Genomic DNA, 27,711 nt, shown 5'->3' on the forward strand with positions numbered 1-27,711 from the left:
CTGATTCCATAAGCATCCAGTCCCTCCACCACCGAATTTCAGTAGCAGCAGTGTACTATCCACAAGATGCACTGCACAAATTCACCAAAGATCCTCCAACAACACCTTCAAACCCATGACCAATTCCACCTAGAAGGATAAAGGCAGCAGATGTATGGGAACACCACCATTTTTAAGTTCCCCTCCAGGCTACTCAACTTGGAAGTATATCGTTTCTTCACTGTCGTTGGGTCAAAATCCTGGAATTCTTTCCCTATTGGCATTGATGGTCAGCCCACAGCAGGTGGACCACCGCGGTCCAAGAAGGCAGCTTGCCACTACCTTCTCAATGGGAACTAGCAACATAGTTTCTGATGAATTGAACTTCAATTTCTTTATTTTTATTCTTCGATTTCTCCTCCTGCTTCAAACTGTGGCTTTGTGACCTCGTTACTACCGTCCGGAAAATCCCAGGATATACATCATGTAACATCTCAGTTGCCTGATTTTCCACTGGCTTTTAAGAAGATAGTGATCCAGCTATATTTATTCCTGAGGGCAAACTGTACCTTTGTAACGCAAAATTTTTCTATTATTTCAACCACCACTTTCACTGGATTCTCCAACCTTCCTGTACACAGGTTCCCTTTAAAGGGAAATGTAAGAACAATAAGTTCAGAGAACCCTGGAAGTCTAGGTCTTGATAAAGAAGAGTAGGCTTTCAGCATGTTCATAGGGAGTAATTCAGCTGCAGCCGTAGAGGAGTACAGGAAGTGCAGGAGGGAATCAATCAGAGCAAAACATAGTTATGAAAAAGGGCATGCAAGCAGGATTAGGGAGAACCCTGAAGTATTTTATAAATACATTTAAATGGAAGAGGTTCACCAGAGAAAGAGTAGGGCCTGTTAGGGACCAAGAAGCCAAACAGTGTGCAAAGCTGCAGGATATTGGAAGAGCATTGAGATCATAAGATAAAGGAGCAGAAATTATGCCGTTCAGCCCAGCGAGTCTGCTCCCTCATTCTGTCATGGCTGATGTGTTTTTCTCACCACCATTCTCTTGCTTTCTCCTTGTAGCCCCGTTCCCTTTTAATACTCAATGACCTACTTCTATCTGTCTTTAATATACTCAATGATCTAGCCTCCACAGCCTTCTGTGGCAATGAATTCCATAGATTAACCATAGTTTCTCCTCATCTCCATTCTAGAAGGTCTTCCCTTTACTCTTAAGACTGTGCTCCCGTCTCTGTTACTAATGGAAACAGCTTCCTAACATCTACTCTGTCCAGGGTATTCAGTATTCTCTATGTTTCAATTAGATTCCCCCCTCCTCCTCCTAAACTCAGAGTATAACCTGAGAGTCATAGAGATGTACAGCATGGAAACAGACCTTTCAGTCCAACTCGGCCATGCTGACCAATCTAGTCCCATTTGTCTGCACTTGGCCCATATCCCTCGAAACCATTTCCATTCATTTACTCATCCAGATGTCTTTTAAATGCTGTAATTGTATCAGCCTTCACCACTTCCTCTGGCAGCTCATTCCGTACATGCACCACCCTCTGCCCCCCTTAGGTCTCTTTTATATCTTTCCCCTCTCACCCTGGATCTATGCCCTCTGGTTCTCTACTCTCCCACCCTAAGGAAAAGACTTTGTCTATTTATCCTATTCATGCCCCTCATGATTTTATAAACCTCTACAAGGTCACCCCTCAGCATCCAGCGCTCCAGGGAAAACAACCCAGGCCTATTCATTCTCTCCCTGTAACTCAAACTCTCCAACTCTGGCAACATCCTTGTAAATCATTTTTGAATCCTTTCAAGTTTCACAACATCCTTCCAATAGGAAGGAGACCAGAATTGCATGCAATATTCTAAAAGTTGCCTAACCAATGTCCTGTACAGCTGCAACCCTCACCTTCCAACTCCTAAACTCAGTGCTTTGACTAATAAAGGAAATCATACCAAATGCCGCCTTCACTATCCTATCTACCTCATTGCTAATTGCTCATATGTTAAGCTTTGCATTTGTGGGACTATTCTTGTGAACCTCCTTTGAACACGCTCCATTGCCTGTACATCCTTGCTGAGAAATGGGGACCAAAACTGCACACAATATTCCAAATGTGGTCTGACCAGAGCCTTTTTTAGAGCTGGACATGGCCCTTGTGACTGAAGGGATTAAGAGGAATGGAGCAAAAGTGGGAATGAGTTACTGAAATTGCATGATCAGCCATGATCATATTGAATGGCCCACTCCTGCACCTGTTTTCTGTGTTTCTATGTAAGAAGGAATAGAGGGAATTTGCTTTCATCAGTTGAGGCATAGAGTATAAGAGCAAGGTGGTAATGTTAGTGTTGTACAGCACTACATTAGGCCACAGCTGAAGCACTATGTGCAGTTCTGGTCAGCTTACTACAGGAAGAATGTGATAGCACTGAAGGGGGTACAGAGAAGGTCCACCAGAATGGTACCTTGGATGGAGAAATGGATTTATGAGGAGAGACTAGATAGGCTTGGATTGTTTTCTTTAGAGCAGAGAAGATGGAAGGATGCAAATTTGAGCTGTATAAGATATTATGAGGAGTATGAATCTTGTGAATAGAGAGCAGTGTTCGCTTTGGTTACAGTGTCAATTGCAAGAGGACACAGTTTTAGGGTAAGGGGCAGGAGATTCAGAGGGGATTTGGGGAAAAAGCTTTTTCACTCTGACTGGTGAGAATGTAGAATGCACTGCATAGGAAGGTAGTGGAGGCTAAAAACCTTACAGCCTTAAAAAGATATTTGGATGAGTGCTTCAAATATAATATTCAAGGAAATGGCACAAGTGCAAGAAAATGGGTTGAACACGTTTTTAGTGATAACTGTGTTGGTGCAGATTCAATGGACGAAAGGACATTTTCTACATTGTATGAATCTGTCGATTTGAATCTATACAATGGATTACCACTCGACTCACCATGAATTCCACAGATCACAACTTTTTTGGCAATGCTCTTTCCAAAGTCAGTACCTTCTCATCTTTCACTATCAGAGATTGACTTGCTCTTGGATGTCTTAAAATTTTAATTTCTGTACTTGCCTCTGCTGGTACACAAGTATCTTATCCGCACAGATAAATTCTTTGAAGAGATCTTGTACTTTCTCATTAACCAATCCCTAACCAGGCTGTACATTAATTTGCAGCTCTCCAGCTTCCACTGGAATCTCCTTTAACCACTTTACCACGTACCTTGTTTACCACATTTGTTTTCCCAGTGCTTTTCTTAAGCCATCAGCACTGTGACTTCAAGGGTTTTTATTTCTCTGCTGCCACCCTCCACCCCACCATGCCCAAAAAATTGGGTGTCCTTTTTTTTTTAAATCTGTGGCAAACTATCTTTACTATCTTAAATGCGGTCTTCTGTTTCTTTGCTATCTGAGTACTTCTCTTTTCCCCAATTTGTCCCTCACCAATTTAAATTGATGTTGGAAGCCAAGTTTTGATTTAGGAGCTAACTTATAATGATCTGCCATTTCTGCTAATCTTACAATCTTAACTCTATTCTTCCACGAGTTCTCATTACTTCAGGAGGTGAATTTTTGAACTCCTCCAAAATAAGTCTCTCTAAGACATCAGTTGTCTAATTTAATTTTAGTGCCATTATCTACCTATCAAAGTGACTTAATTTGATTCTTTCAAACTCCACGTACACTTCACAGATTATTCTTCTTGGGTTCGTAAAATATTTGTCTGTAGGCTTCTGGCACTAATGCTGCACTTAAGACGGCATTTTTCATCTCCTCAAACTCCCCAGACACTTCCCCTGATAATGATGCAAATACCTCACGAGCTCCACCTACCAATTTTGTTTGAATCAGCAATACTCAGATGGTCATAGAATAATACAGCGCAGAACAGGCCCTTCGGCCCTCTGTTGCGCCGACCTGTGAACTAATCTAAGCCCATCCCCCCAACACTATCCCACGATCCATGTGCTTATCCAAGGACTGTTTAAATGCCCCTAAAGTGGCTGCGTTAACGACATTGGCAGGCAGGGTATTCCACGCCCTTACAACTTTGAGTAAAAGAACCGCTCCCTGACATCTGTCTTAAATCTACCACCCCTCGATTTGTAGCTATACCCCTCGTACAAGCAGACATCATCCGAGGAAAACGACTCTCACTGTCCACCCTATCTAATCCTGTGATTATCTTGTATGTCTCTGTTAAATTCCCTCTTAGCCTTCTTTCCAACGAGAACTGGCCCAAGTCCCTTTGCTCCAGACCAGGCAACATCCTGGTAAATATCCTCTGCACCTTTTTCAATGCTTCCACATCCTTCCTGTAATGGGGCGACCAGAACTGTACACAATATTCCAAGTGCGGCCGCACCAGCATTTTTGTATAGTTGCAGCATGATAACACTGCTCTGGAACTCAATCCCTCTACCAATAAAACCTAACACGCCGTATGCCTTCTTAACAGCACAATCAACCTGGGTGGCAACTTTCAGGGATCTATGTACATGGAGTCCAAGATCCCTCTGCACACCCAGACTACTAAGAATCTTTCCATTGACCCAGCCTTCCTGTTACTCTTCCCAAAGTGAATCGCCTTATATTTATCTGCATTGAACTCCAGTTGCCACCTTTCACCCAATTCTGCAGTTTATCCAAGTCTCCCTGCAACATTCTTCCACACTGTCCACCACTCCACCGACTTTAGAATCAAAAAAACTGAGATTTGTGAGACACTCCCTGCCCTTGATGAATCCATGTTGACTATTTCCAATCAAATTGTTACTTACTAGATGATTATAAATCTTATCTTTTATAATCCTTTCCAAAACTTTTCCTACAACAGACATGCGGCTCATTTGTCTATAATTAACTGGGTCATCTCTACTGCCCTTCTTGAACAAGGGCACAACATTTGCAATCCTCCAGTCCTCTGGTACTAAACCTGTAGACAATGACAACTCAAAAATCAAGGCCAAAGATTCCGCAATTCTCGGAGGAATCCCATCGAGCCCAGGGGACTTACCTTCTCGAATTGGTAACACCACCTCCTTACCAACCTCAATCCTTTCTAGTCTAATAGCCCATATCTCAATCTTCTCTACAACATTCTCCTTTTCCTGAGTGAAAACAGATGAGAAATATTCGTTTAGCACCTCTCTGATCTCCACAGGGTCCACACACAACTTCCCACTTCTGTCTTTGACTGGCCCTATTCCTTCCCTAGTCATCCTTTTATTCCTCACATACTTTAGGGAACTCCTTTATTCTACCTACTAAACAGTGCTCATGTCCCCTCCTTTCCCTTCTTAACTCTCTTTACATCCTTCCTAGCTAATCTGTAACTCTCCATCGCCTCATCCGAATCATCTCATCTCAACATCACATAAGCGTCCCTCTTCCGCTTAACAAGTGATACAACTTCTTTAGTAAACCACAGTTCCCTTATCACTTCCTCACTGTCTGACAGGGATGTACCTATCAAAGACACACAATATCTATTCCCCCAACCCCTGCATTTTGCTGCCCCATTCTATGTCTCCTACGTATTGCCTAATTGCATTATAATTGCCCTTCCCCCATCTATAACTCTTGCCCTGTGGCATGTACCTATCCCTTTCTATCACTAAACTAAACGTAACCGAATTAGGGACACTCTCTCCAAAGTGCTCACCTATCACTAAATCGAACACCCGGCCTAGTTCATTACCAAGCACCAGATCCAGTGTGTCCCCCGCCTTGTCAACCCTTCGACATACTGTGTTAAGAAACCCTCCTGCACACACCATTTCATTTCTTTAGCCACTTCCTCACATGAAATGAAGAAGGCTAACACCTCTTTCTTATCAAACTGTGCAAATGCTTGGGCTATGTTTAGACAGATTCCCATCAGGCTTTTGGCGACAATGGATTTGCCCTTCAACCCTTAACTACAAAATAGCAACTGAGCCAATATAGTAACTCTGATAGACAGACCCTTGGCAAAGGCAGTGTCAGTAAAATAGATGCTCTCGCTGTCTCGCTGTCTCGCTGTCTCGCTGTCTCGCTGTCTCGTTCTCTCTCCCCTGCAAGAATCACATGTGAAACAGATGTAGTTTCTATAATCAGCTTCAAAAACCCAACAACTGATGAAAGATAAAGTGAAGCTCTGGTTCTGTGGGAGCCTGATTCTACCCATATGTGCTGCTTCTACTGTTCTAAGTTTCTATTTAAAAAAAGGGCTTCTCAAGCCATTTACTTTATTGACCAGGAAGAAACAGCTCAGCGCCTATAGCTTAAAACCTCTTTTAAAATGAAACAAAGCACCTCTCAAAAGGCATGGCATTGTTACATTAAGAATAGTGAGTGTTGTCTTGAAGCTTTGGGCTAGGCGAGAGGAGTGAATATTTAAAGCTTTTCTCACTTGTCTGGTGCAGTTGGGAACGTGTTGTGCATAAAATTGAGTGTGAGCATGAGTCGCATGAGTTGCTCAGCCTATGATTCACTGTTGGGCAAAATTCAGTGTGGAGCAGGGGATGTCAAAATATGTTAACTCAGGGTGGTCCTGTTGATTTGACTGTGTGGTGTTAAAGTTCAACTTCCTGATACTGTCGGGCACAGCAACCCAACCAATTTCTTTAAAATTATCAGTTTACATTGTTTGATGGAGGACATAACAAAAGCACATTCAGTTTGTTTATAATCATTTTCAACAGTGTCCTCCTTGTGTTGCTCCTCCCAAGAAAGGAATGCGATTGGTGAAGGTGTCATTGCTGCAGTCTCCGCATATGATCCCCATAAGACTGACCTGTATGGATTAATAGTTGCATGCTTATCAGCAATGCTGAAGCCTCATGCTCAAGTAACTGTTCCATATGATCTGAATAGTCTGAATAGGGGAAAGAGGGTGCAGAAAGTAATGGGAGGAAGATTAGATTCCCTACAGTGTGGAAACAGGCCTTTCGGCCCAACAAGTCCACACTGACCCTCTGAAGAGTAACCCACCCAGACCCATTTCCCTCTGACTAATGCACCAAACACTATGGGTAACTTAGTATGGCCAATTCACCCTGCCCTGCACATCTTTGGACTGTGGGAGGAAACCGGAGCACCTGGAGGAAACACCACACAGACAGTTGCTCGAGGCTGGAATTGAATCTGGGACCCTGGTGCTGTGAGACAGCAGTGCTACCCTGCAATTGCCTATTTTTCTAAGAGAGATTTCGTTGTGTTTTCTATGTACCTGCACGTACAGAATCATCCGGTACAGAAATAGGACTTTTTGCCCTTTGTAGCTCTGACCCTGAAGAGCTTGCTAAAGAGTTTTGTTTTTCAATTTTGCAAATGTTTCATTTCAAATTTTCCATTTTGCAAATATTTTATTGCTATTTGAAAGTGACTACTGTTTCACTATGTTGTAGATTGTAACTTGCTAAATCAATTGTTACCTCCTTTCCCCTTTTTGTCAATTTTTTTTGTTTCTATGTTCTCTAATTACTAGCATGTTTTATTTGCTCTCAAAATCCTTCCTGCCTTAAAGCATGTCTGTCAAATTTCACCAAATTTTCTTTCTCTGGTATAAAGAGACCAATCCCAGCTTCTCCAGTCTCACTACATAATTGAAGTCCATCATCCCTGGTTCTATTCCAGTCAATCTTCACTGGAAGGAAGTGAGGACAGCAGCTGCTGGAGATCAGAGCTGAAAATGTGTTGCTGGAAAAGCGCAGCAGGTCAGGCAGCATCCAAGGAGGAGGAGAATCGATGTTTCGGGCATGAGCCCTTCTTCCTGAAGAAGGGCTCATGCCCGAAACGTCGAATCTTCACTGGACCCTCTCCAAGACTTTGACATCCTTCCTATGCCCAGCTTGGCCTTGGTGTTGTAGCTGGGGCCTAACCAATTTTTGGGCACCTTTCAGGAGGGGACACTAGATCACTGTTGGATAGAATCAGCCAGAGATCCTATCTCCTCCAGCATCCTCAGAAATTTGGAAGCTGACTGGACCATTTCTATTGCTGCTCTGACTGAGGTTAATTAACCTGGCATAGGCCAGTTATCAGATTAGCACCTTGGTAGTGTATGTGGCTAGTCATGTATGATGCTGTGTCAAGGGGAGACAGTGGCAATCGTTTCACTGAGTGCACTGGTTCGGCTCCCATCACAGCAATTCAGGGAATTTAAAATGAGCTAAGAACATTTTGGAACTGAAAACTAATCTCAGTCACAGTGACTATTGTCATGAAAACCCATCGGCGTTCCTAAAATGTTCTTAGCTCATTTTGGAGAAAGAAACTTTCCCAGGTTACCAGCATCACCTGTTTATAAAGCTTTTCCTCAGCCAATTAGCCACCCCAGTTTACAATATTTAAAATGCAATTTGTTTACATCTCTCAAAAAAAATGCATTTTGAGGCATGCATGCTCTGTCAATGATTCTCCAAACTACCTTTATTGATTATATTCCAAGGGTTTCAGAAGGCATTCAATAAGGTTCCTCATGACAGCAAAGTTAGAGCACTTGGAATACAGGAAGAACTCGCTGTTTGGATACAGAACTGGCTCAAGGTAGAAGACAGAGGGTGGTGGTGGAGGGTTGCTTTTCACATTGGAGGCCTGTGCCACAGTGATCAGTGCTGGGTCCGCAGCTTTTTGTCATTTATGTAAGCGATGTGGATGTTAAAATAGGAGATATACCTATTATCAGATGATACCAAAGTTGGAGGTGTAGTGGACAGTGAAGAAGGTTACCCCCGAGTACAACAGAATCTTGATCAGATGGGCTAATGGGTGAGGAATAGCAGATGGAGTTTGATTTAGATAAATGTGAAGTGCTGCATTTTGGAAAGGCAAATCAGGGCAAGATTATATACTTCATCGCAAGGTCCTGTGGAGTGTTGCTGTTCAAAGAGATCTTGGAGTGCAAGTTCATAACCCATTGAACATAGAGTTGCAGTTAGATAGATAGATAGGATAGTGAAAAAGACATTTGGGATGCTTGCTTTTATTGATCAGTGCATTGAAGGAGTTGGGAGCTCATGCTGTACAGGACATTGGAATACTGTGTTCAATTCTGATCTCCCTCCTATCAGAAGGATGTTGTGAAATTTGAAAAGGTTCAGAAAAGCTTTACAAAGATGTTGCCAGGGTTGGTGAGGTTGAGATATAGGGAAAGGCTGGGGCTATTTTTGCTGAGAGCATCAGAGGCTAAGGAGTGATTTTATAGAGGTTTATCAAACCAGGAGGGGCATGGAAAGGTTAAATAGGCAAGGTCTTTACTCTGGGGTGGCTGAGTCCAAAACTGGAGAGCATATGTTTAAGGTGAGAGGGGAAAGATTTCAAAGGGATGTAAGAAGCAGTGTTTTCACGCAGAGGGTGGTACGTGTATGGAATGAGCTGCCAGAGGAAGTGGTGGAGGCTGGTACAACTGCAACATTTAAGTGGCATTAGGATGGGTATATGATTAGGAAGGGTTTGGAGGGATATGGGATAAATGCTGGCAAATGGGACTGGATTTATTTGGGATATCTGGTTGGTGTGGGCGAATTGGACTAAATGGTCTGTTTCCCATGCTGTATGAATCTGACTCTTGACCCTATGGCTGTATAACTAACGCTTGCTCCTAGTTTTTAAGTTCTTGGCATCATTAAATTTGCAAGCTGCCTCGTCCTGTTGCCGGCAGTAGCTGGGGAAGAGACTGGACTTGATTATGGGTACAGACATTCTGGAAGGGGCCTAGAGTGGCTTCAGCCTTTGCACACCATGTTTAAGGAGGTAATTGGAGCTCATGAGAGAAGGAGGGATGAGGAGCATTCATTTTTGTCCATGTGGAATTGGACCCTCTGCCCTGTCCTGACTGCCCATTTAGTCTTAGCAACACCATCTTTACTCCCTTGTACCTTGTAACTGATCTTCTGTATGTCACCAGTCACCTCTGTCCTGGTGTATCTAACTCTGTTGATGTGTCTGTTGTGTTGACTGAATCTCATACTTTCTTCAGTTTCTGTAGTTGAAAATTTTTTTTCCCTCAAAGTTGTTCTTGAAGTCAAGGCTCCATTAGCATCTGTAAGGAATAAATGGCTTCACATTTGGATATAGGCAATCGTCTTGTCAGTACTCTGATCTGACCAAGGAACCGTGTCCAGAACCCTAACCTGTCTTTTCTCTCTCAAGCTATTGATTGACCTGTTTATTGATATTTTCTGTTTTATTACATAATCTCAAACTAATTTCATTCCCTTATGCTGACACTGTTCAGGCAAAGTGTTTCTCTGTTCTCACCTTCTAGCAGCAACACATCACTGATGTAATTATTTCCTCCATGCAATGTTTATTAATAAATATTGTACAGCAAATTGATTTGTTTTTGTCTGTCAGTCTTGCTGTGGATTTGCAGAGATTGTGACCATGATGTAGATTTTTTTTATTTCATGGTTGTGCCCAAAAGCACAAGTGTGTATAAATACTGGAAGAGTGCAGCAATGTTATGATAGGTGTGACCTACCAGTTGAAAATTCTATTTGATCAATAAGGTATTACTAGAAAGATTGGTGACTATAAAGGTGACTGAGCAATTGTTAAAAATCACACAATACCAGGTTATAGTCCAACAGGTTTAATTGGAAGCATACCAGCTTTCGGAGCGACGCTCCTTCATCAGGTGATTGTGGAAGGCTCAATCGTAACACAGAATTTATAGCAAAAATTTGCAGTGTGATGTAACTGAAATTATACATTGAAAAATTGATTGTCTGTTAAGCCTTTCATCTGTTAGAATACAGTGATAGTTTCACTTCTTTCATGTGTAAATCACAAAACCCTTTTTTTAAAGTTGCATTCTCGGGTTAGCTGTTAACAATGGTGATAGCTAGACAATATGTTGAAGGTGTTAGCCCCCTGTGTTCTCTGTCTATGACCTGATGTTTAGATTGATTCTAATCTAAAAAATGAGATAACAGAGTTCTACGTGAATGTATGCAGCTTTTGAGCAAAGTGCAATGTAACTCTGCAAGTACAAATTCACACACAAAATATGTGTGCATGTGGGTCTTTGTCTGACTGTGTGTGTGTGTGTGTGTGTGTGTGTGCGCGCGGTGGTCACCTGTAATGTGACATGAACCCAAGGTCCCGGTTGAGGTACCTCCCTATGGGTACCGAACTTAGCTATCAGTCTCTGTTCGGCCACTTCCCTCTGCTGCCTGTCCCGAAGTCCACCATGGAGGATGGTCACCCAAAGATCCGAGGCTGAATGTCCTGGACCACTGAAGTGTTCCCCAACAGGGATGGAACCCTCCTGTCTGTTGATTAGATTAGATTACTTACAGTGTGGAAACAGGCCCTTCGGCCCAACAAGTCCACACTGACCCACCCATACCCCTAACCTAACACTACGGGCAATTTAGCATGGCCAGTTCACCTGACTTGCACATCTTTGGACTGTGGGAGGAAACTGGAGCACCCGGAGGAAACCCACGCAGACACGGGGAGAATGTGTAAACTCCACAGTCAGTCGCCTGAGGCAGGAATTGAACCCAGGTCTCTGGCGCTGTGAGGCAGCAGTGCTAACCACTGTGCCACTGTGCCGCCCTGATTGTTGTGCGGTGCCCATTCATCCGTTGTCGTAGCCTTTGCTCGGTTTCCCCAATGTACCATGCCTCCGGGCATCCTTGCCTGCAACGTATAAGATAAGACAATGTTGGCTGAATCACATGAGTACCTGCCATGTTCAAGGTGGGTGGTGTTCCCACGTGTAATGGTGGTAGTTGACCTCAAATCTTAGATACACCAAAAAAAGGTGAGAAATGATCTTTCCTGTACCCTCAGCTGGAAAAATGTCACTTGCTGTTTCTCTGCTTCCCAATATGTGCACAGTTACACTAATTTGCTTTTTGTGGAATTCCAAAAGAACACTGGCAAATTGCAGGAGTGGGCAGATAGGTGATAGATGAGGTTCAATGCAGAGATGCTCTTTGGTTGGATGAACTTTGAAATACAATACAATATAGAAAGCACAATTATAAAGGGAGTGCAAAAGCAGAGGGGCTGGATTATTGAAGGTGTCAGGACAAGTGGTGAGTACAGTTTATACACTATATGGTGTCCTTAGCTTTATTAATGGAGTGTCAAGTATACCCCATTACTATCAGGAGGGAGGTGATGTTGAATTGTACTCCCTTATCTAACAAGTCCCAGGGATTTGCTGGGATTTATCTCCAGAATGCTGAGGAAGCCATCTGAGGAAACTGTTGGAGCCTTGTATAACATTTTTGTTTTCTCTTTCGTCACAGGTGAAGTCCCAGAGGACTGGAAAATAACTATCATTGTTCCTTTGTCGAAGAAGGGCAACAGGGACAATCTGAGAAATTCCAGGCCAGTGAGCCTGGTGTCAGTGGTTGGGAAATTATTGGAGAGGATTCTGAGCGATAAGGTTTGCTCATATTGGGAAAGACATGGACTTAGTAATAGACAGTGTGGTTTTGTGTGTCTCTCCAAACTTGAATGAGTTTTTAAGATGATTGTGAGCAAAGCAGAAGATGTTGCCTATGTGGACTTCAGCATGGCCTTTGATACTATTCCTCATGGCAGGCTTTTATAAAAGGTGAAGTCACATGGGATCTATGGTGAACTGGTAAGATGGATACAGAACTGGCTTAGTGAAGTGGTGGAATGTGGTTTTTCAGATTGGAGATCTGTGACCAGTGGTCAGTGCTGATCCCCTTGCTGTTTGTAATATATAGAGAAGAATGTAGGTGTCCTGATTAGTAAGCTTGTGGATGACACAAACACTGGAGGAGCTGAAGATGGTGAGGAGGATTGCCAGAGGTAACAATAGAATGTAGGCTCGACTTGGGTAGAGATTTGGCAAATGGAGTTTAATTTGGATAAATGCGATGTGATGCATTTTGGGAGATCTGATGGAGAAGGGAAGTATACAGTAAATGGCAGAACTCTTAGTAGCATTAACATATGGAGCATTAAGGAATACAGGTCTGCAGTTACCTGAAAGTGACAACACAAGCGGATAATGTCCAGAAGGAATATGGCATGTTTCATTGAGCAGGGCAGAGAGGATACTAATTGGCAAATTGTTTTGTAGCTGTGTAGAACTTTGGGCCACATTTGGAATATTGTGTACAGTTCTGTTTGCTGTGCAACCAGAAGATAATGTGGAGGGTTTGGAGAGGGTACAAAAATGGTTTATCAGCATGGGGGGGGGGTGTATTAGATATGAGGAGCGATTGCATAAACTTAGTTTGTTTTTACTTGAAGGTCAAAGGATGAAGTTTTCAAAATTGAGAGTTATGAATATTCAGAATCTTTTTTTCAGGGTAGAAAGATCCATTAATAAAAGGGAATAAGTTTGAAGGAAATGTGCTGCCAGAGGCTCAGGTGGCTACAGTAGCAACGTTTGAGGCAAGTTGAGAGGTATGAATGTAGAAGCAGTTCACAAGAATGGTTCCAACAATGTGAGAACCATTGAGAATCAATTGAGAATAGATTCAAGTAGAGTCATAGAGATGTACAGCATGGAAACAGCCCTTCGGTCCAACCCGTCCATGCCGACCAGATATCCCAACCCAATCTAGTCCCATCTGCCAGCATTTCTGCTTGGATTGAAGACTGAGAGGAAATCTGATAAATTTCAAAATCATAAAAGCAGTCTCATTAGATGGGAGAACTTGTTTCTGTTTGTAAGGAATAAAAAGAACAAGAGGGCTTAGATTTAGTGATATGCAAACAAAGTAAGAGTGAATTAAGAATGACAGTGCAAGGAGCTAGAAGCTGAGCAGGTCTGTTGGCATCCAGAGAGACCAATTTGGTTTTTGGGACAGAGATTTTGAAGTGTTGAGTTTTCGCTTTCTGGTCTTCTCTCAGTAATCAGTTTTATTGATGATATTTTCTCCCATATGTAAGGCTTGGTTTTCTGTGTCCGAATTTATGAACTTAGTGATTTCCTTTGATCTGTGAACTTTCTTACAGAACCTTTTTTTTTGTCATGCACATCTTATCTTTGAAGGAAATTTGTAAAGAATGTTTATTGAGATAGGTTTTTCTTTTTCTGATGTATTCTGTGCTTCCTTTCCCCTCCCCACGAGCAACCTGGCTGCAAATAATCACATTCTTGTCACCTCTGACTAGTTTGCACAAATCCCCACAGAAACTGAAGATTCAAAGCCTGAGCCCTTGGCAGAAAAGGCAGCAGGATCCCCATTGTGAACCACAATCAGTTTGAATTCCTAATCGTGCTGCTCGAACCTCAGCCCATTGCAACCATTACATATTGCTGGTCAAAGTGGAATAAATCATGGACCTTTTTGACATGATAATGAATAGCCCATGTAAGATGAATCATTACACCTCTGGAAAGTGGGTGGTTTGATGGTAGCAGTGATGGAAAGGTTGGTATTTTGTTCAGTTGTTTTTCTGCTTTTTGCTTTTAGCGCATAGATGGTGAGCATATTGCAGATAGGTTGCTTGTCCATCCATGAGCCCTACCTGCTTGAGTGCAGATAATTGGCCTTTTCAAGGCCAGCTTTACCACTTGAGAAGAACTTCCCTTCATTTTTTTTCCCTTCAATACCAGACTGGCTGGAATGCTGATATGTTGAGTAATACTATCCCTCAAGAAAAAATTAATTGATAACAACCAAGGCATTTTGCTTTTAGGCATTATAAAACATTTGTTTGTGGCAAGTGGTATTGTAAAATGATAAAAACAGAAGTTACTGGAAAAACTCAGCAGGTCTGGCAGCATCTGTGCAGAGAAATCAAAGTTAAAGTTTTGGGTCTGGTGACCCTTCTCGGCCTTTTGGCTCGGAATATGTGTAGTTTCTGAGGACCAGAGGAAGAGATTCTGCTTGAGTGCTGCAGGTTCGATGCAGCAGACGTGTGCTGGTAGGGGAGATACCATGGGGGTCGAGTTTGAGTCGTTGGAGCTACAACTCATCATCACTGGATTGTGATAGGACGTTGGAGATTCGTTTGGTTGTGCTGACCTGCTCTTGGTGGATCTTCATGCTGGCTTGGCCTAATGCCAATTCAGGTACCAACCAACCTCAGAGCTATGGCCTCAGCAGCTGCTCGCAGCCCAGGCCAGGGCAATCGCAACCCAGTCAGGGTGACTGTGAAGAAGGTGGAGGAGCGTACACCAGTCGATTAGACAGTGTTTGTCAAGAAGATTTTGCTGGAGTGCTGCGCGTTTGAAGCAGCAGAAAACATTGAGGAGCCCAAGAGGGGACTACGCAGGTTGGAGAACTGTGAAGCCCCTCTTTGAGTCCCCAGCGGACTGGTGGGAAACAGTAAAAGGGAACATCAAGAGGTTCTTCATCCTCAAAGGTGTTCAGGAGGCGAGAGAGAGGCGGGGAAAACTGTCCCAGCTCCAGGAAAGTATGCAGAACCTGCTCCTGCTGCAGACGATGGGGTTGGATGTCACGGAGGACCTCAAGGAGGTGAAGGGCCAGAAAGCCTCGCTCTTGACTTCGGAGGCCTCCAAGATAATCTTCCGGTCCAGGGTCCGCTCGGTGGAGCAGGACGAGACGTGCTCACGTTTCTTCTTCCACAAGGTGCATAAAGAGAGCTCTGTGCTCAGCAGCCTGAAGCAAGAAGATGGCTCGATAACGTCATCTCAGCCTGACGTCATGAGGATCAGTAAATCCTTCTATGCCAGTCTGTATGACGCGAAGCCGACCGACAGCACGGCCTCCCAGTCGTTCCTGTCCTCTATCACGGAGGTCTTAGACGACAGGACACGGGAGAGGCTGGACCAGCCGCTATCTCTGGACGAGCTGACCAAGGCCCTCGAGTCCTTCGAAAAGAATAAAACTCCCGGAAGCGACGGCTTACCGGTCGAGCTCTATTCCGCTCTGTGGGACTTGATTGGCCAGAACCTGCTGCAGGTGTATGTCAGTATGCTTCGGGCAGGTACCCAGAGTGAATCCATGAGGAAAGGCATCATCACCCTCATCTACAAGCGGAAGGGGGAGAGGGAGGAACTCAAAAATTGGAGACCAATCTCACTGTTGAATGCGGATTACAAAATTCTGTCAAAAGTAATCGCCAACTGGGTCAGGTCTGCTCTGGGGTCGGTGATTCACCCTGACCAAACCTGTGCTGTGCCGGGCAGGAAGATCGCTGAGAGTCTCGCGCTCCTCAGGGATACGATCGCCTACGTGCAGGACAGAGGGTTGGACACCTGCCTGATCAGCCTGGACCAGGAGAAAGCCTTTGATAGGTTATGACACAGGTATATGAGAGATGTTCTCTCCAAAATGGGCTTTGGGGAGGGAATCTGCAATTGGATCAGACTGCTCTATACCAACATTGTCAGTGCAGTCTCAATCAATGGGTGGGAATCAGATAGCTTCCCAGTCAGATCTGGAGTCAGGCAGGGCTGCCCTCTCTCTCCTGCCTTATTTGTGTGCTGCATAGAGCCATTTGCTGAGTCCAGCAGGAAGGATGCGAATCTGAGAGGGGTGATTATTCCTGGCAGCGGGGACCTGCAGGTTAAGGCCTCCTTGTACATGGATGATGTTGCTGTTTTCTGCTCTGATCCGCTGTCCTTGCGCAGACTCCTGTGCATATGTGACCAGTTCGAACGTGCCACGGGGCCGAGGTAAACCGAGGCAAGAGTGAGGCCATGCTCTTGGGGAACTGGGCCGACCAATCCTCGATCCCCTTCACCGTCAGGACTGACCACCTGAAGGTGCTGGGTATTTGATTCGGAGGGGCTGGGGCATGCGCCAAGTCTTGGGAGGGGCGTATCAGCAAAGTGAGGCAGAAACTGGGCGGATGGAAGCTATGGTCGCTCTCCATCGTGGGAAAAAACCTGGTCATCAGGTGTGAGGCACTGTCATTGCTGTTATACGTGGCACAGGTTTGGCCTATTCCCAGAACCTGTGCCGCTGCAGTCACCCGGGCCATCTTCCAGTTTATATGGAGGTCAAAAATGGACCGGTTCCAAAAGGACTCGCTGTACAAAGATCTGGGCAACGGGGGAAAAAATACACCCAATGCCACCCTCACCCTGATGGCCACCTTTGTGTGTGGCTGCATCAAGCTGTGCGTGGATCCCCGGTACGCAAACACCAAGTGTCACTACGTTCTGAGGTTCTACCTGTCCCCGGTGTTGCGAAGGATGGGCCTGGCCTCGCTGCCGCGGAACGCTCCGAGTAGTTGGACCGTTCGGTATCACCTGTCCTTCGTGGAGAAGTTTATGAAGAAAAACACCTTTGACCATAAGTCCATCAGGAAGTGGTCAGCATGTAGTGTCCTTGAGACCCTTCGGGAAAAGGAGAGGGTGGATCCAATCGAGCGGTTCCCTGAGCAGACTGTCAAAGTCATTTGGCAGAATGCCTCATCGCCAGAACTTTCCAACAAGCACCAAGACATGGCTTGGCTGGTGGTGAGAAGGGCTCTGCTTGTGAGATCCTTTATGTACGCCCGGACTCTCAGCCGCACCGCACGCTGCCCTCGAAGCGGCTGCGGGGGGAGGGGGGGGGGCGAGACTGTCACACCTTCTGGAATGTGCCTACACAGAAAACGTCTGGAGAGGAATGCAGTGGTGTTTGTCGAGGTTCGTCCCGAGCAGTGCCTTGACGCAGGACTCCGTGCTCTACGGCCTGTTCTCCGGGACGCACACCGAGACGAACATCAACTGTGCCTGGAGGATCATCAACTCGGTGAAGGACGCTCTCTGGGCGGTCCGAAACCTGTTGATCTTCCAGCTGAAGGAGTTGACCCCGACTGAGTGCTGCAGACTGGCACATTCCAAGGTCCAGGACTACGTGTTGAGGGACGCGTTGAAGCTTGGGGCAGCTGCCGCCAAGGCGCGGTGGGGAAAGACCACTGTGTAACATCTGCCTGCCTAAAGAAGAACAGGGGACCCGCGCAGTCATTTGGGCGCTGCTGATGCCTCAGCTAAAAATGTAATCAAACAGACCTGTAAATAGGAATGATTACTCTGTTTTCCTGTAAATGTAAATGGAATATTTACATATGTATGGCATGTCCAACTGTACAGACCATTAAAGTATTTTATGAATAAAGTATATTTTTGAAATAAAAAAAAAAGCAGATGTGTACTGCCTGCAGGATTTCCCTGGGATAGGCTATTTGGACGTGAACTTTAGGAGCGTGAAGAATTGCGAGCAGCTCCTGAAAGTCTTCAAGGAGAAGGAAGGGGAACCTCTGTTCTCCAACTTGTCAGTGGTCCCGTCGTGTGTGCTTCCTGCGCAGAGGAGTCGGGCTGTTACATTCCATATGTACAACCCCCACGTCCTGACCTTCCTGAGAAGATATGTCCAGGTCGAGGGAGAAAGCACCGATATGGCCGATCCTTTCGGGATCTGGACTAGCAAGCAGCAGGTCAGGGTAACCCTGAGGGTCGATGCCAGTGAGAACATCCTCCACCCACCCTCCAGCTTTGCCATCGGAGGAAGCAGAGGTTACCTGACGTACGCAGGGCAGCTGAAAGTGTGCTCAACCTGCGGGAGGTCAGGCCACATGGCGGTGGATTGTAAGGTGGCCGTCTGTCGAAACTGCAAGCAGGAAGGCCACCCGATCAAGAAATGTGAAGAGGCCAAGAACAGTAATCTGTGTGGAGAGGCGGGCCACATGTACAAGGCCTGCCAAAGACGAGGGGCCGCCACCTATGCAGAGATGGCCGGAGGTGGCAACACGAGCCGTGGACCACATAAGACCAGCAAGGTACCACAAAACAGCATGGCAATGGTGCAGGAAGGGCAGGTGGGAATATGGCAGATGGCATACAGTGGGAACATGCAGCAGTCCATCCAAGCTCCTTCAAGATAGATGGAGGAAATGGAAGAGGAGGGAATAAAGGAGGCAGAGGATTGGATACCTGTCAAAAGCAGGAAGAGGAAACCTTGCCAGGCCCCCAAAGTCACCTAGCCACCCAGCAAAGGGGGAAATGACACCTACACAACGAGGATACAGGTAGCTCTTCGGATGGTGAGGACGGGCGCAAGGAGGGTTGTCACCAGAGGAATAGACAGAGCGCCGTGGGGAAAAAGGAGGGCAGCACCGCCCAAACAGGAAAAGACGATCCCTCTGAGGGGATGGGTAAAGACCACCCCTCGCCTGGTGAGAACCAAGAGGTACCCACGCCCCACAGTTTCAGGTAACTGGGAGCCGTGGTCCTGTGACAGCCCCGCTGTCAGACAGAGAACTGGATTGTGCAGACCCTGAGCCCGACTCGAAGTCACCAGAGCGGGGAAACGGTTCCAGCGTGGAGCCGGTCAGCTACCTCAGTCTGGGAGGGTCCAGTAGTTAGCTGTCACCACAGGGATGCACACAGCTACTCCAGAGAGTGAAGACCAGTAGCAAATGGAGATAAAAATTGCCAGTATCAATGTGCGTAGCATCAAATCTGCTACGTGATGTGTTTCTACGATAGCCTTCCTGGCCAACTTTAAAGCCAATGTCCTGTTTCTGCAGGAGTGTGGGATACCACACCTCAGCAGCTACAGGAGATGGTCGAGCTTGTGGGCCCATGGGCCGTCAGTTTGGTCAGGGGGGGCAACGATAGCCGCACCTCCGGCCTGGGTATCCTGTTGCAAGGAGGCAACTTCACCATCTCTGAGGTTAAGGAGGTGGTGGGCGGGCGCCTTCTTGTCACTGACGTCATGTACAGGAATGCTCCCCTGAGACTGATTAACATGTACGCCCCAGTGGGTAAGAGTGAACGGTTGGCCGTCCTGCCATCCTCCCCCTGATAGCCACCTTTGGCCACTGTGCGTCGATCCCTGGTACGCAAACACCAAGTGTCACTACGTACTGAGGTTCTACCTGTCCCCAGTGTTGCAAAGGATGGCCTCGCTGCCGCGGAACGCTCCGAGTAGTTGGACCGTTCCGTATCACCTGTCCTTCGTGGAGAAGTTTATGAAGGAAAAACACCTTTGACCACAAGTCCATCAGGAAGTGGTCAGCACGTAGTGTCCTTGAGACCCTTCAGGAAAAGGAGAGGACGAATCCTGTCGAGTGGTTCCCTGAGCAGACTGTCAAAGTCATTTGGCAGAATGCCTCATCGCCAGAACTTTCCAACAAGCACCAAGACTGGTGGTGAGAAGGGCTCTGCCTGTGAGATCCTTTATGCACGTCCGGACTCTCGGCCTCACCGCACGCTGCCCTCGAAGCAGCTGCGGGGGGGTACTGAGACTGTCACACACCTCCTTCTGGAATGTGCCTTTGCAGAAGAAGTCTGGGGAGGAATGCAGTGGTATTTGTCGAGGTTAATCCCGAGCAGTGCCGTGACGCGGTTTTCCGTGCTCTATGGTCTGTTCCCCGGGGTGCACACTGAGACGAACATCGGCTGTGCCTGGAGTATCGTCAGCTCGGTGAAGGACGCTCTTTGGGTGGTCCGAACCCTGTTGATCTTCCAGCTGAAGGAGTTGACCCCGACTGAGTGTTGCAGACTGGCGTGTTGAGTGATGCGCTGAAGCTTGGGGCAGCTGCCGCCAAGGCGCGGTGGGGAAAGACCACCGTATAACATCTGCCTGTCTAAGAAGAACAGGGGGCCCACGCAGTCATTTGGGCTCTGCTGACGCCTCTGCAGAAGAGCTGGATAGTAAATGGACAGGCTTGTATATATGAAAAATAAATTTCGATGTCTGTATGTAAAGCAATGTAATATGTGCACAAGAATGGCATGACCAATTGTATAGAGGTCCAAATAATTTTATGAATAAAGTATATTTTTTAAATAAAAAGAAGTCTGGTGACCCTCCCTCAGAACTGGAGTGATGCTGGTTCTCCCTGTAACAGGTTTGACATGTTGGTGTAAAGCATTTTTATATTAAATGAAATATACAGAGTGTTGGTTAAAGGTTCAGCTCAGGAAAATACTTGATTTCTTTGAGAATATATTCTACTGTGCTTTTTCATGTTTTATTAATTTGCATGTATGTCTTTTTCAATTTTAAATCAGGATTTTGTCTCATTGTCCTGAAGGACAATGTTTTTGTAGGATCTTGTGTATCTCTCTTTTTGTGAAAGACAATTGGTTATATCTCTGTAACCACCACCTCTTGTGTTCAATGAAACAGAACAGGACCAGTCATATAAATACTATACTACAAAATGAGGTTAGGGGTAAGGTGATAACTCACCTCCTGTCTCCCAAAAGCCTGTCTACCATCTACAAGTCAGGAGTGTGATGGAATGGTTTCCACTGACTTTGGATACATCTCCCAATAAGCCAACACCATTCAAAACAAATCCGATCACCACACCACAGCTTCATTGTGGCATTCAAGTAGGCACCTGACCACTATCACAGCAAGGGCAATTGGGGATGCGCTAGAAATAACTAGACATACGGCACCCACATCTCTCTCTGTACTGTCGGGATTCTGTGATTCTATGCTTCCGCAGTTTATTGCAAGGATGAAAATGATCAAAACCATTACTGTACAATGTGGTCATAGTGATAGGGAGAAAGTGGGATGATTACCTGAGTGATGGAAATGAGGGATCCATCAACTTGTTGAAAAATGTTCTCTAGTCTGCCTGAAAATTGCTGATCTTCCAGTTCAAAGAATTGGGCCACTTTTGGAATATTACATTTAATCCTGGTCTCCCTGCTTTAGGAAACCTGAAACTTGAAAGCGTTCAGAAAAAATTTACAAGAATTTCCTTCCATATCTGCCACAAATTCACCTGCACCTCCACACACATCATTTACTGCATCCGCTGCGCCCGATGTGGCCTCTATATCGGGGAGACAGGCCGCCTACTTGCGGAACGTTTCAGAGAACATCTCTGGGACACCCGGACCAACCAACCCAACCACCCCGTGGCTCAACACTTCAACTCCCCCTCCCACTCCACCAAGAACATGCAGGTCCTTGGACTCCTCCATCGCCAGACCATAGCAACACGAAGAGCGCCTCATCTTCCGCCTAGGAACCCTCCAACCACAAGGGATGAACTCAGATTTCTCCAGTTTCCTCATTTCCCCTCCCCCCACCTTGTCTCAGTCAAATCCCTTGAACTCAGCACCGCCTTCCTAACCTGCAATCTTCTTCCTGACCTCTCCGCCCCCACCCCCACTCCGGCCTATCACCCTCACCTTGACCTCCTTCCACCTGTTGCATTTCCAACGCCCCTCCCCCAAGTCCCTCCTCCCTACCTTTTATCTTAGCCTGCTGGACACACTTTCCTCATTCCTGAAGAAGGGCTCATGCCCGAAACATTGATTGTCCTGTTCCTTGGATGCTGCCTGACCTGCTGCGCTTTTCCAGCAACACATTTTCAGCTTTACAAGAATGTTGCCAGGGTTGGAGGGTTTGAGCTATAAGGAAGGGCTGAATAGGCTGGGCTGTTTTCCTTTGAATGATGGAGGCTGAGGTTTATAAAATCATAGGGACGTGGATAGGGTGAATAGACAAGGTCTTTTCCCTGGGGTGGCAGAGTCCAGAACTAGAGGGCATAGGTTGAAGATGGGAGGGGAAAGATTTAAAAGTGATGTAAGAAGCAATGTTTTCTTAAGAGAGGGTGGTGAGTGTATGGAATGAGCTGGCAGAGGAGGTGTAGAAGCTAGTACAATTACAATATTCAAAAGGCATCTGGATGAGTATATGAAAAGTAAGGGTTTAGAGGGATATGGGCCAAATGCTGGCAAATGGTTCTAGATTAGTTAAGCGTATCTGGTTAGCATGGGCAAGTTGGACCAAAGGGTCTGTTTCCATACAGTGCTTTTCTATGACTCTGATTGATTATCCTCAGGAGGGTGTTGCAGACAGGCACATTCCAAGACACAGGACATGTGCTAAGGGATATATTAAAGTGTGGGATAGGCTGCCAAAGCACAGTGGGGAACAAGCCATTGTCTTAGACCTTTCTGCCACAATATCCCGAGGGTCTGTTAACTTGAAGGACATCTTGTTGTTTGTGTTGAAATGTAAATAGATTCTTGACATATTTAGTAAATGTTTGAATATTGCTTTTGGATGCAGACACCTAGAAGTGCATTGCTAAACTGAGAAATGCGATGTCAAAACATCACAGTCCTCATTTCAGCAATACACTTCTAGGTGCCTGCATTCAAAGGCCATATTCAAACATTTACAAAATGTTGTGTTTTATGTAATTTCTGACTTGAACTATTTTGGAATATGCTGATGAATAAAGTGTATTTTTGCCAGGAAAAGTGCAGACTTTAGACGTTGTTATTAGTGACAAATTATGGCTGTTCAGCTTTACTCACACAGGTTTTTACTCTTTCCAGGACCCTGCAGGAATTTTTGAACTGGTGGAAGTTGTTGGAAATGGGACTTATGGACAAGTATACAAGGTAAAGCAAAAGATAGCCATCATTCTTTTTAAATAAATGATTTTGAATAATTAGAACATGCTAATTTGTATTGGCTGGGCACAAAATTGTGCTTTGTCCCCACAAGTTCTCTAATTAAAATATGCAGATCCTAAATTTGCTTTCCTTTTAGCAGTTCTGTTACCATATTTGACAGCACCCCTCTCCCATTTGAGTTGATGATGCCTGTCATATTGTTAACAATCTCTTCTTTGTTATCTCCATTCTTGTCTGTGTATCTTTGGACCTCAATGTAATACCTATTGTTAAGAATTGAAATTTTAACATGAAAGTTTAAAAAGAAGAGTTCTTGATTTAGTTTTGTGATCATGGTCCTCATTCGAGCCCGTGGTCTGAGTTGCAGCACTGTTGAGTACTACTATTTTTAAGTTTGAAAGATTTACCAAGTTCTGTAGCAGTTGTTTTGTGGCTGAAAATGATATTCTTGCAGTGTTTACCATGGAGAAAGACGTGAAGATTTGGAAACTTGGGAAGTTAGTGGTGATATTTTGGGTCAAAGAGTGTGTTGCTGGAAAAACATCTGAGGAGCAGGGGAGTCACTGTTTCGAGCATAAGCTCTTCAGGAACGTTGGGGGTGTGGTGGGGATCCAAGTGGGCTGAGAGATAAATAGGAGGGGGTGGGGCTGAGATAGGTAGATGAAGGTGGGGAGTGATAGTGATCGGTCAGAGCGGAGGGTGGAGTGGATAGGTGAGAAAGAAGATGGACAGGTGGGACAGTTCAAGATGGTGGTGCTGAGGTGGAGATTTGGCATTAGATTGGGGGGGCTGCAGAGGAGATCAGGAAACTGATGAATTAGACATTGAGCCTGTGTGGTTGGAGGGGAAGGTCTGAAGGTAGACCATGAGATGTTCTTCCTTCAGGCAACGGGTGGCTAGAATTTAGTGGTGGCTCAGGACTTGCATGTCCTTGGTGGACAGTCCATATTAGAGGATGTATTACAGTGTATGAAGGTGGATAAATCTCCTGGTCCTGACCAGATATATCTAAGAACACTGCAAGAGGCTAGAGAAGACTTTGCAGGGCCCCTGATAATTTTGCATCGTTGTTGGCCATAGGTGAGATCCTGGTAGAATGGAGGGTAGCAAATGTTGTGCCATTATTCAAGAAGGGTGTAAAGAAAAGCCTGGGAACTAAAGCTTAACATCTGTGGTGGGCCAGTTAAAACAAAGGAAGTTACATCACAGGAACAGCCCCTTCGGCCCTCTAAGCCTGCGCTGATCCATGTCCTCTATCCAAACCTGTCACCTATTTTCTAAGAACCTGTATCCCACTGCTCCCTGCCCATTCATATATCTGTCTAGATACATCTTAAATTATGCTATCATACCTGCCTCTACCACCTCTGCTAGCAACACATTCCAGGCACCCACCACCCTCTGTATGAAGAACTTAGCATGCATATCTCCCTTAAACTTTTCCTCTCTCACCTTGAACTCATGATGATTAGTGATTGAGTCCCCCACTCTGGTGTGTGAAAATCCTGCTATCCACCCTGTCTTATACCCCTCATGATTTTGTAGCTCTCGATCAGGTCCCCCCTCAACCTCTGTCCTTCTAATGAAAATAATCCTAATCTACTCAACTCTTCTTGATAGCTACAGCCCTCCATACCAGGCAGCATCCTGGTGAACCTCCTCTGTACCCTCTCCAAAGAATCCACATCCTTTTGGTAATGTGGAAACCAGAACTGTACGCAGTATTTAATATGTGGCCAAACCAAAGTCCTGCACAACTGTAACATGACCTGCTAACTCTGTACTCAATACCCCATCCAATGAAGGAAAGCATACTGTGCGCCTTGTTGACCACTCCATTGACCTGCGTGGCCACCTTCAGGGTACAGTGGACCTGAACACCCAGATCTCTCTGTACATCAATTTTCCCCAGAGTTTTTCCATTTCCTGTATACAGAAGAACCTCTGTTAGCTGAACAACACAGGTGGGGTGTTTCGTTCGGATAATCTAATGCCAGATAGCACAGTTTAGCCAAGCATCAGGACCTTGTGATCTTGTCTGGATAATCTGAAATTCGGATAATGGAATGCTGGATAATTCAGGTTCCTCTGTAGATCGCTCTTGAATTGGATCTTCCAAAATGCATCACCTCGTATTTGCCTGTATTGAGCTCCGTTAGCCATTTCTCTGCCCAACTCTCCAATCTATCTATATTCTGCTGCATTCGCTGACAGTCCCCTTCATTATCTGCTACTCCACCACCAGTCTTAGTGTTGCCTGAAAATGTGCTAATTAGACCAACTGTACCTTCCTCCAGCTCATTTATGTACATCACAAACAACTGTGGTCCCAACACTAATCCTTGTGCAACCAACTGATCACAGTTCTCCATTTTGAGAAACTTCCTTCCACTCCGACTCTGTTTCTTGTTGTCCACTCAGTTCTCTAACCATCTAGCTAGTACACCTGGACCCCATGTGACTTCACGTTTTCCTTCAGCCTACCATGGGGAACTTTATCAAACGCCTTACTGAAGTCCATGTATATGACATCTACAGCCCTTCCCTTATCAATCAACTTTGTTACTTCCTCAAAGAATTCTATTAAATTGGTAAGACTTGACCTTCCCTGCACAAAACCATGTTGAAGAAAATGAGGTCTACAGATGTTGGAGATCGGAGTCGAGAGTGTGTTGCTGGAAAAGCACAGCAGGTCAGGCAGCACCCGAGGAACAGGAGAATTGACATTTCGGGCCGGAATCCTTCATCAGGAATGAGGCTGGCAGCCACTGGAATGGAGAGATAAGTGGGAGGAGCGTGGAGCTGGAGAGAGGGTAGCTGAGAGTGCAATAGGTGGATGGAGGTGGGAGTAATGGTGATAGGTTGGAGCGGAATAGATGGGAAGGAAGATTGACAGGTGGGACAGGTCATGAGGACGGTGCTGAGCTGGAAGATTGGAACTAAGGTAAGGTGTGGGGAAATGATGAGACTGGTGAAGTCCACATTGATGCCCTGAGGTTGAAGGATTCTGAGGTAGACGATAAGGCGTTCTTCCTCCAGGTGGTGAGGGAGGGGCCCCTCTATTCCCACTTTCTTCCAAATGGGAATAGATCCTATCCCTCAGTATTTTCTCCAGCAGCTTCCCAACCATTGATGTCAGGCTCACCGGTCTATAAGTACCTGGATCATCCCTGCCATCCTTCTTAAACAAGTGGATAACATTAGCAATTCTCCAGTCCTCTGGGACTTCCCTACGTTCAAGGATGCTACAAAGATATCTGTTAAGGCTCCAGGTATTTCCTCTCTCACTTTACTCACTTTCCACTCCAGACCTGGGAACTTGTCCACCTTAATGCCTTTTAGAATACCCACACTTCCTCCCTGCTTATGCCGACTTGCCTTAGGACAATCAAAATGTGAGCACAAGAGGTACAGTTAGTAAGTTTGCAGATGACATCAAAATTGGACGTGTAGTGGAGAGCGAAACAGATCCTTCATTCCAACCCGTCCATATATCCCAACCCAATCTCGTCCCACATGCCAGCACCCAGCCCTTAACCCTCCAAACCTCTCCTCTTCATATACTCATCCAGATGCCTTTTAAATTTTGCAATTGTAAGCACCTTCACCACTTCCTCTGGCAATTTATTCCATACATGTACCACACTCTGTGTGAAGAAGGTGCCCCTTAGGTCTGTTTAATATCTATCCCCTCTCACCCTAAACCTTTGCCCTCTTGTTCTGGACTCCCCTACCCCAGGGACAATACTTTGTCTATTTATCCTCTCCATGCCCCCTCATGATTTTGTAAACCTCTTTAAGGTCACCCCTCAGCCTCCGCTCCAGGGAAAGCAGCCCCAGCCTGTTCAGCCTCACCCGATAGTTCAAATCCTCCAACCCTGGCAACACTCTTGTAAATCTTTTCTGAACCCTTATAACTTTCACAACATCTTTCCGATAGGAAGGAGACCAGAATTGCACGCAATATTCCAACAGTGGCCTAACCAATGTCCTGTACGGCCACAACATGACCTCCCAACTCTTGTACTCAATACTCTGGCCAGTAAAGAAAAGCATAATAAACACCTTCTTCACTATCCTATCTACCTGCGACTCCACTTTCATGAAGCTATGAATCTGCACTCCAAGGTCTCATTATTCAGCAACACTCCTTAGGACCTTACCTTGCTAAGATTTGCTTTTCCAAAATGCAGCGCTTCGCATTTATCGGAATTAAACTCCATCTGCCACTTCTCTGCCCATCTGGCCCAACTGATCAAGATCCTCTTGTAATCTGAGTAACCTTCTTAGATTTTGGTGTCATCTGCAAACTTACTAACTGTACCTCTTATGCTCACATCCAATCATTTATATAAATGACGAAAAGTAGAGGGCCCAGCATCGATCCTTGTGACACTCCACTGGTCACAATCCTCCAGTCTGAGAAACAACCC

The 27,711-nt window shown here is 45.4% G+C and overlaps 1 protein-coding gene across 5 annotated transcripts in view; it reads left to right on the forward strand.

The window, feature by feature from the left end:
* Positions 1-27,711, forward strand: part of LOC122548353 (misshapen-like kinase 1) — a 309,681-nt gene that overhangs the window by 52,747 nt on the left and 229,223 nt on the right. For all 5 annotated transcript variants that reach the window (XM_043686889.2, XM_043686890.2, XM_043686894.2 and 2 more), the window contains exon 2: positions 23,198-23,263. In XM_043686889.2, coding sequence (XP_043542824.2) covers positions 23,198-23,263 — 66 coding nt within the window. The remainder of the gene's footprint in view (positions 1-23,197; positions 23,264-27,711) is intronic.

This window comes from Chiloscyllium plagiosum, unplaced genomic scaffold (assembly GCF_037043375.1).
Source record: "Chiloscyllium plagiosum isolate Xiang-an unplaced genomic scaffold, Cpla_swu_hap1 HiC_scaffold_44, whole genome shotgun sequence".
NCBI classification, from domain to species: Eukaryota; Metazoa; Chordata; class Chondrichthyes; order Orectolobiformes; family Hemiscylliidae; genus Chiloscyllium; species Chiloscyllium plagiosum.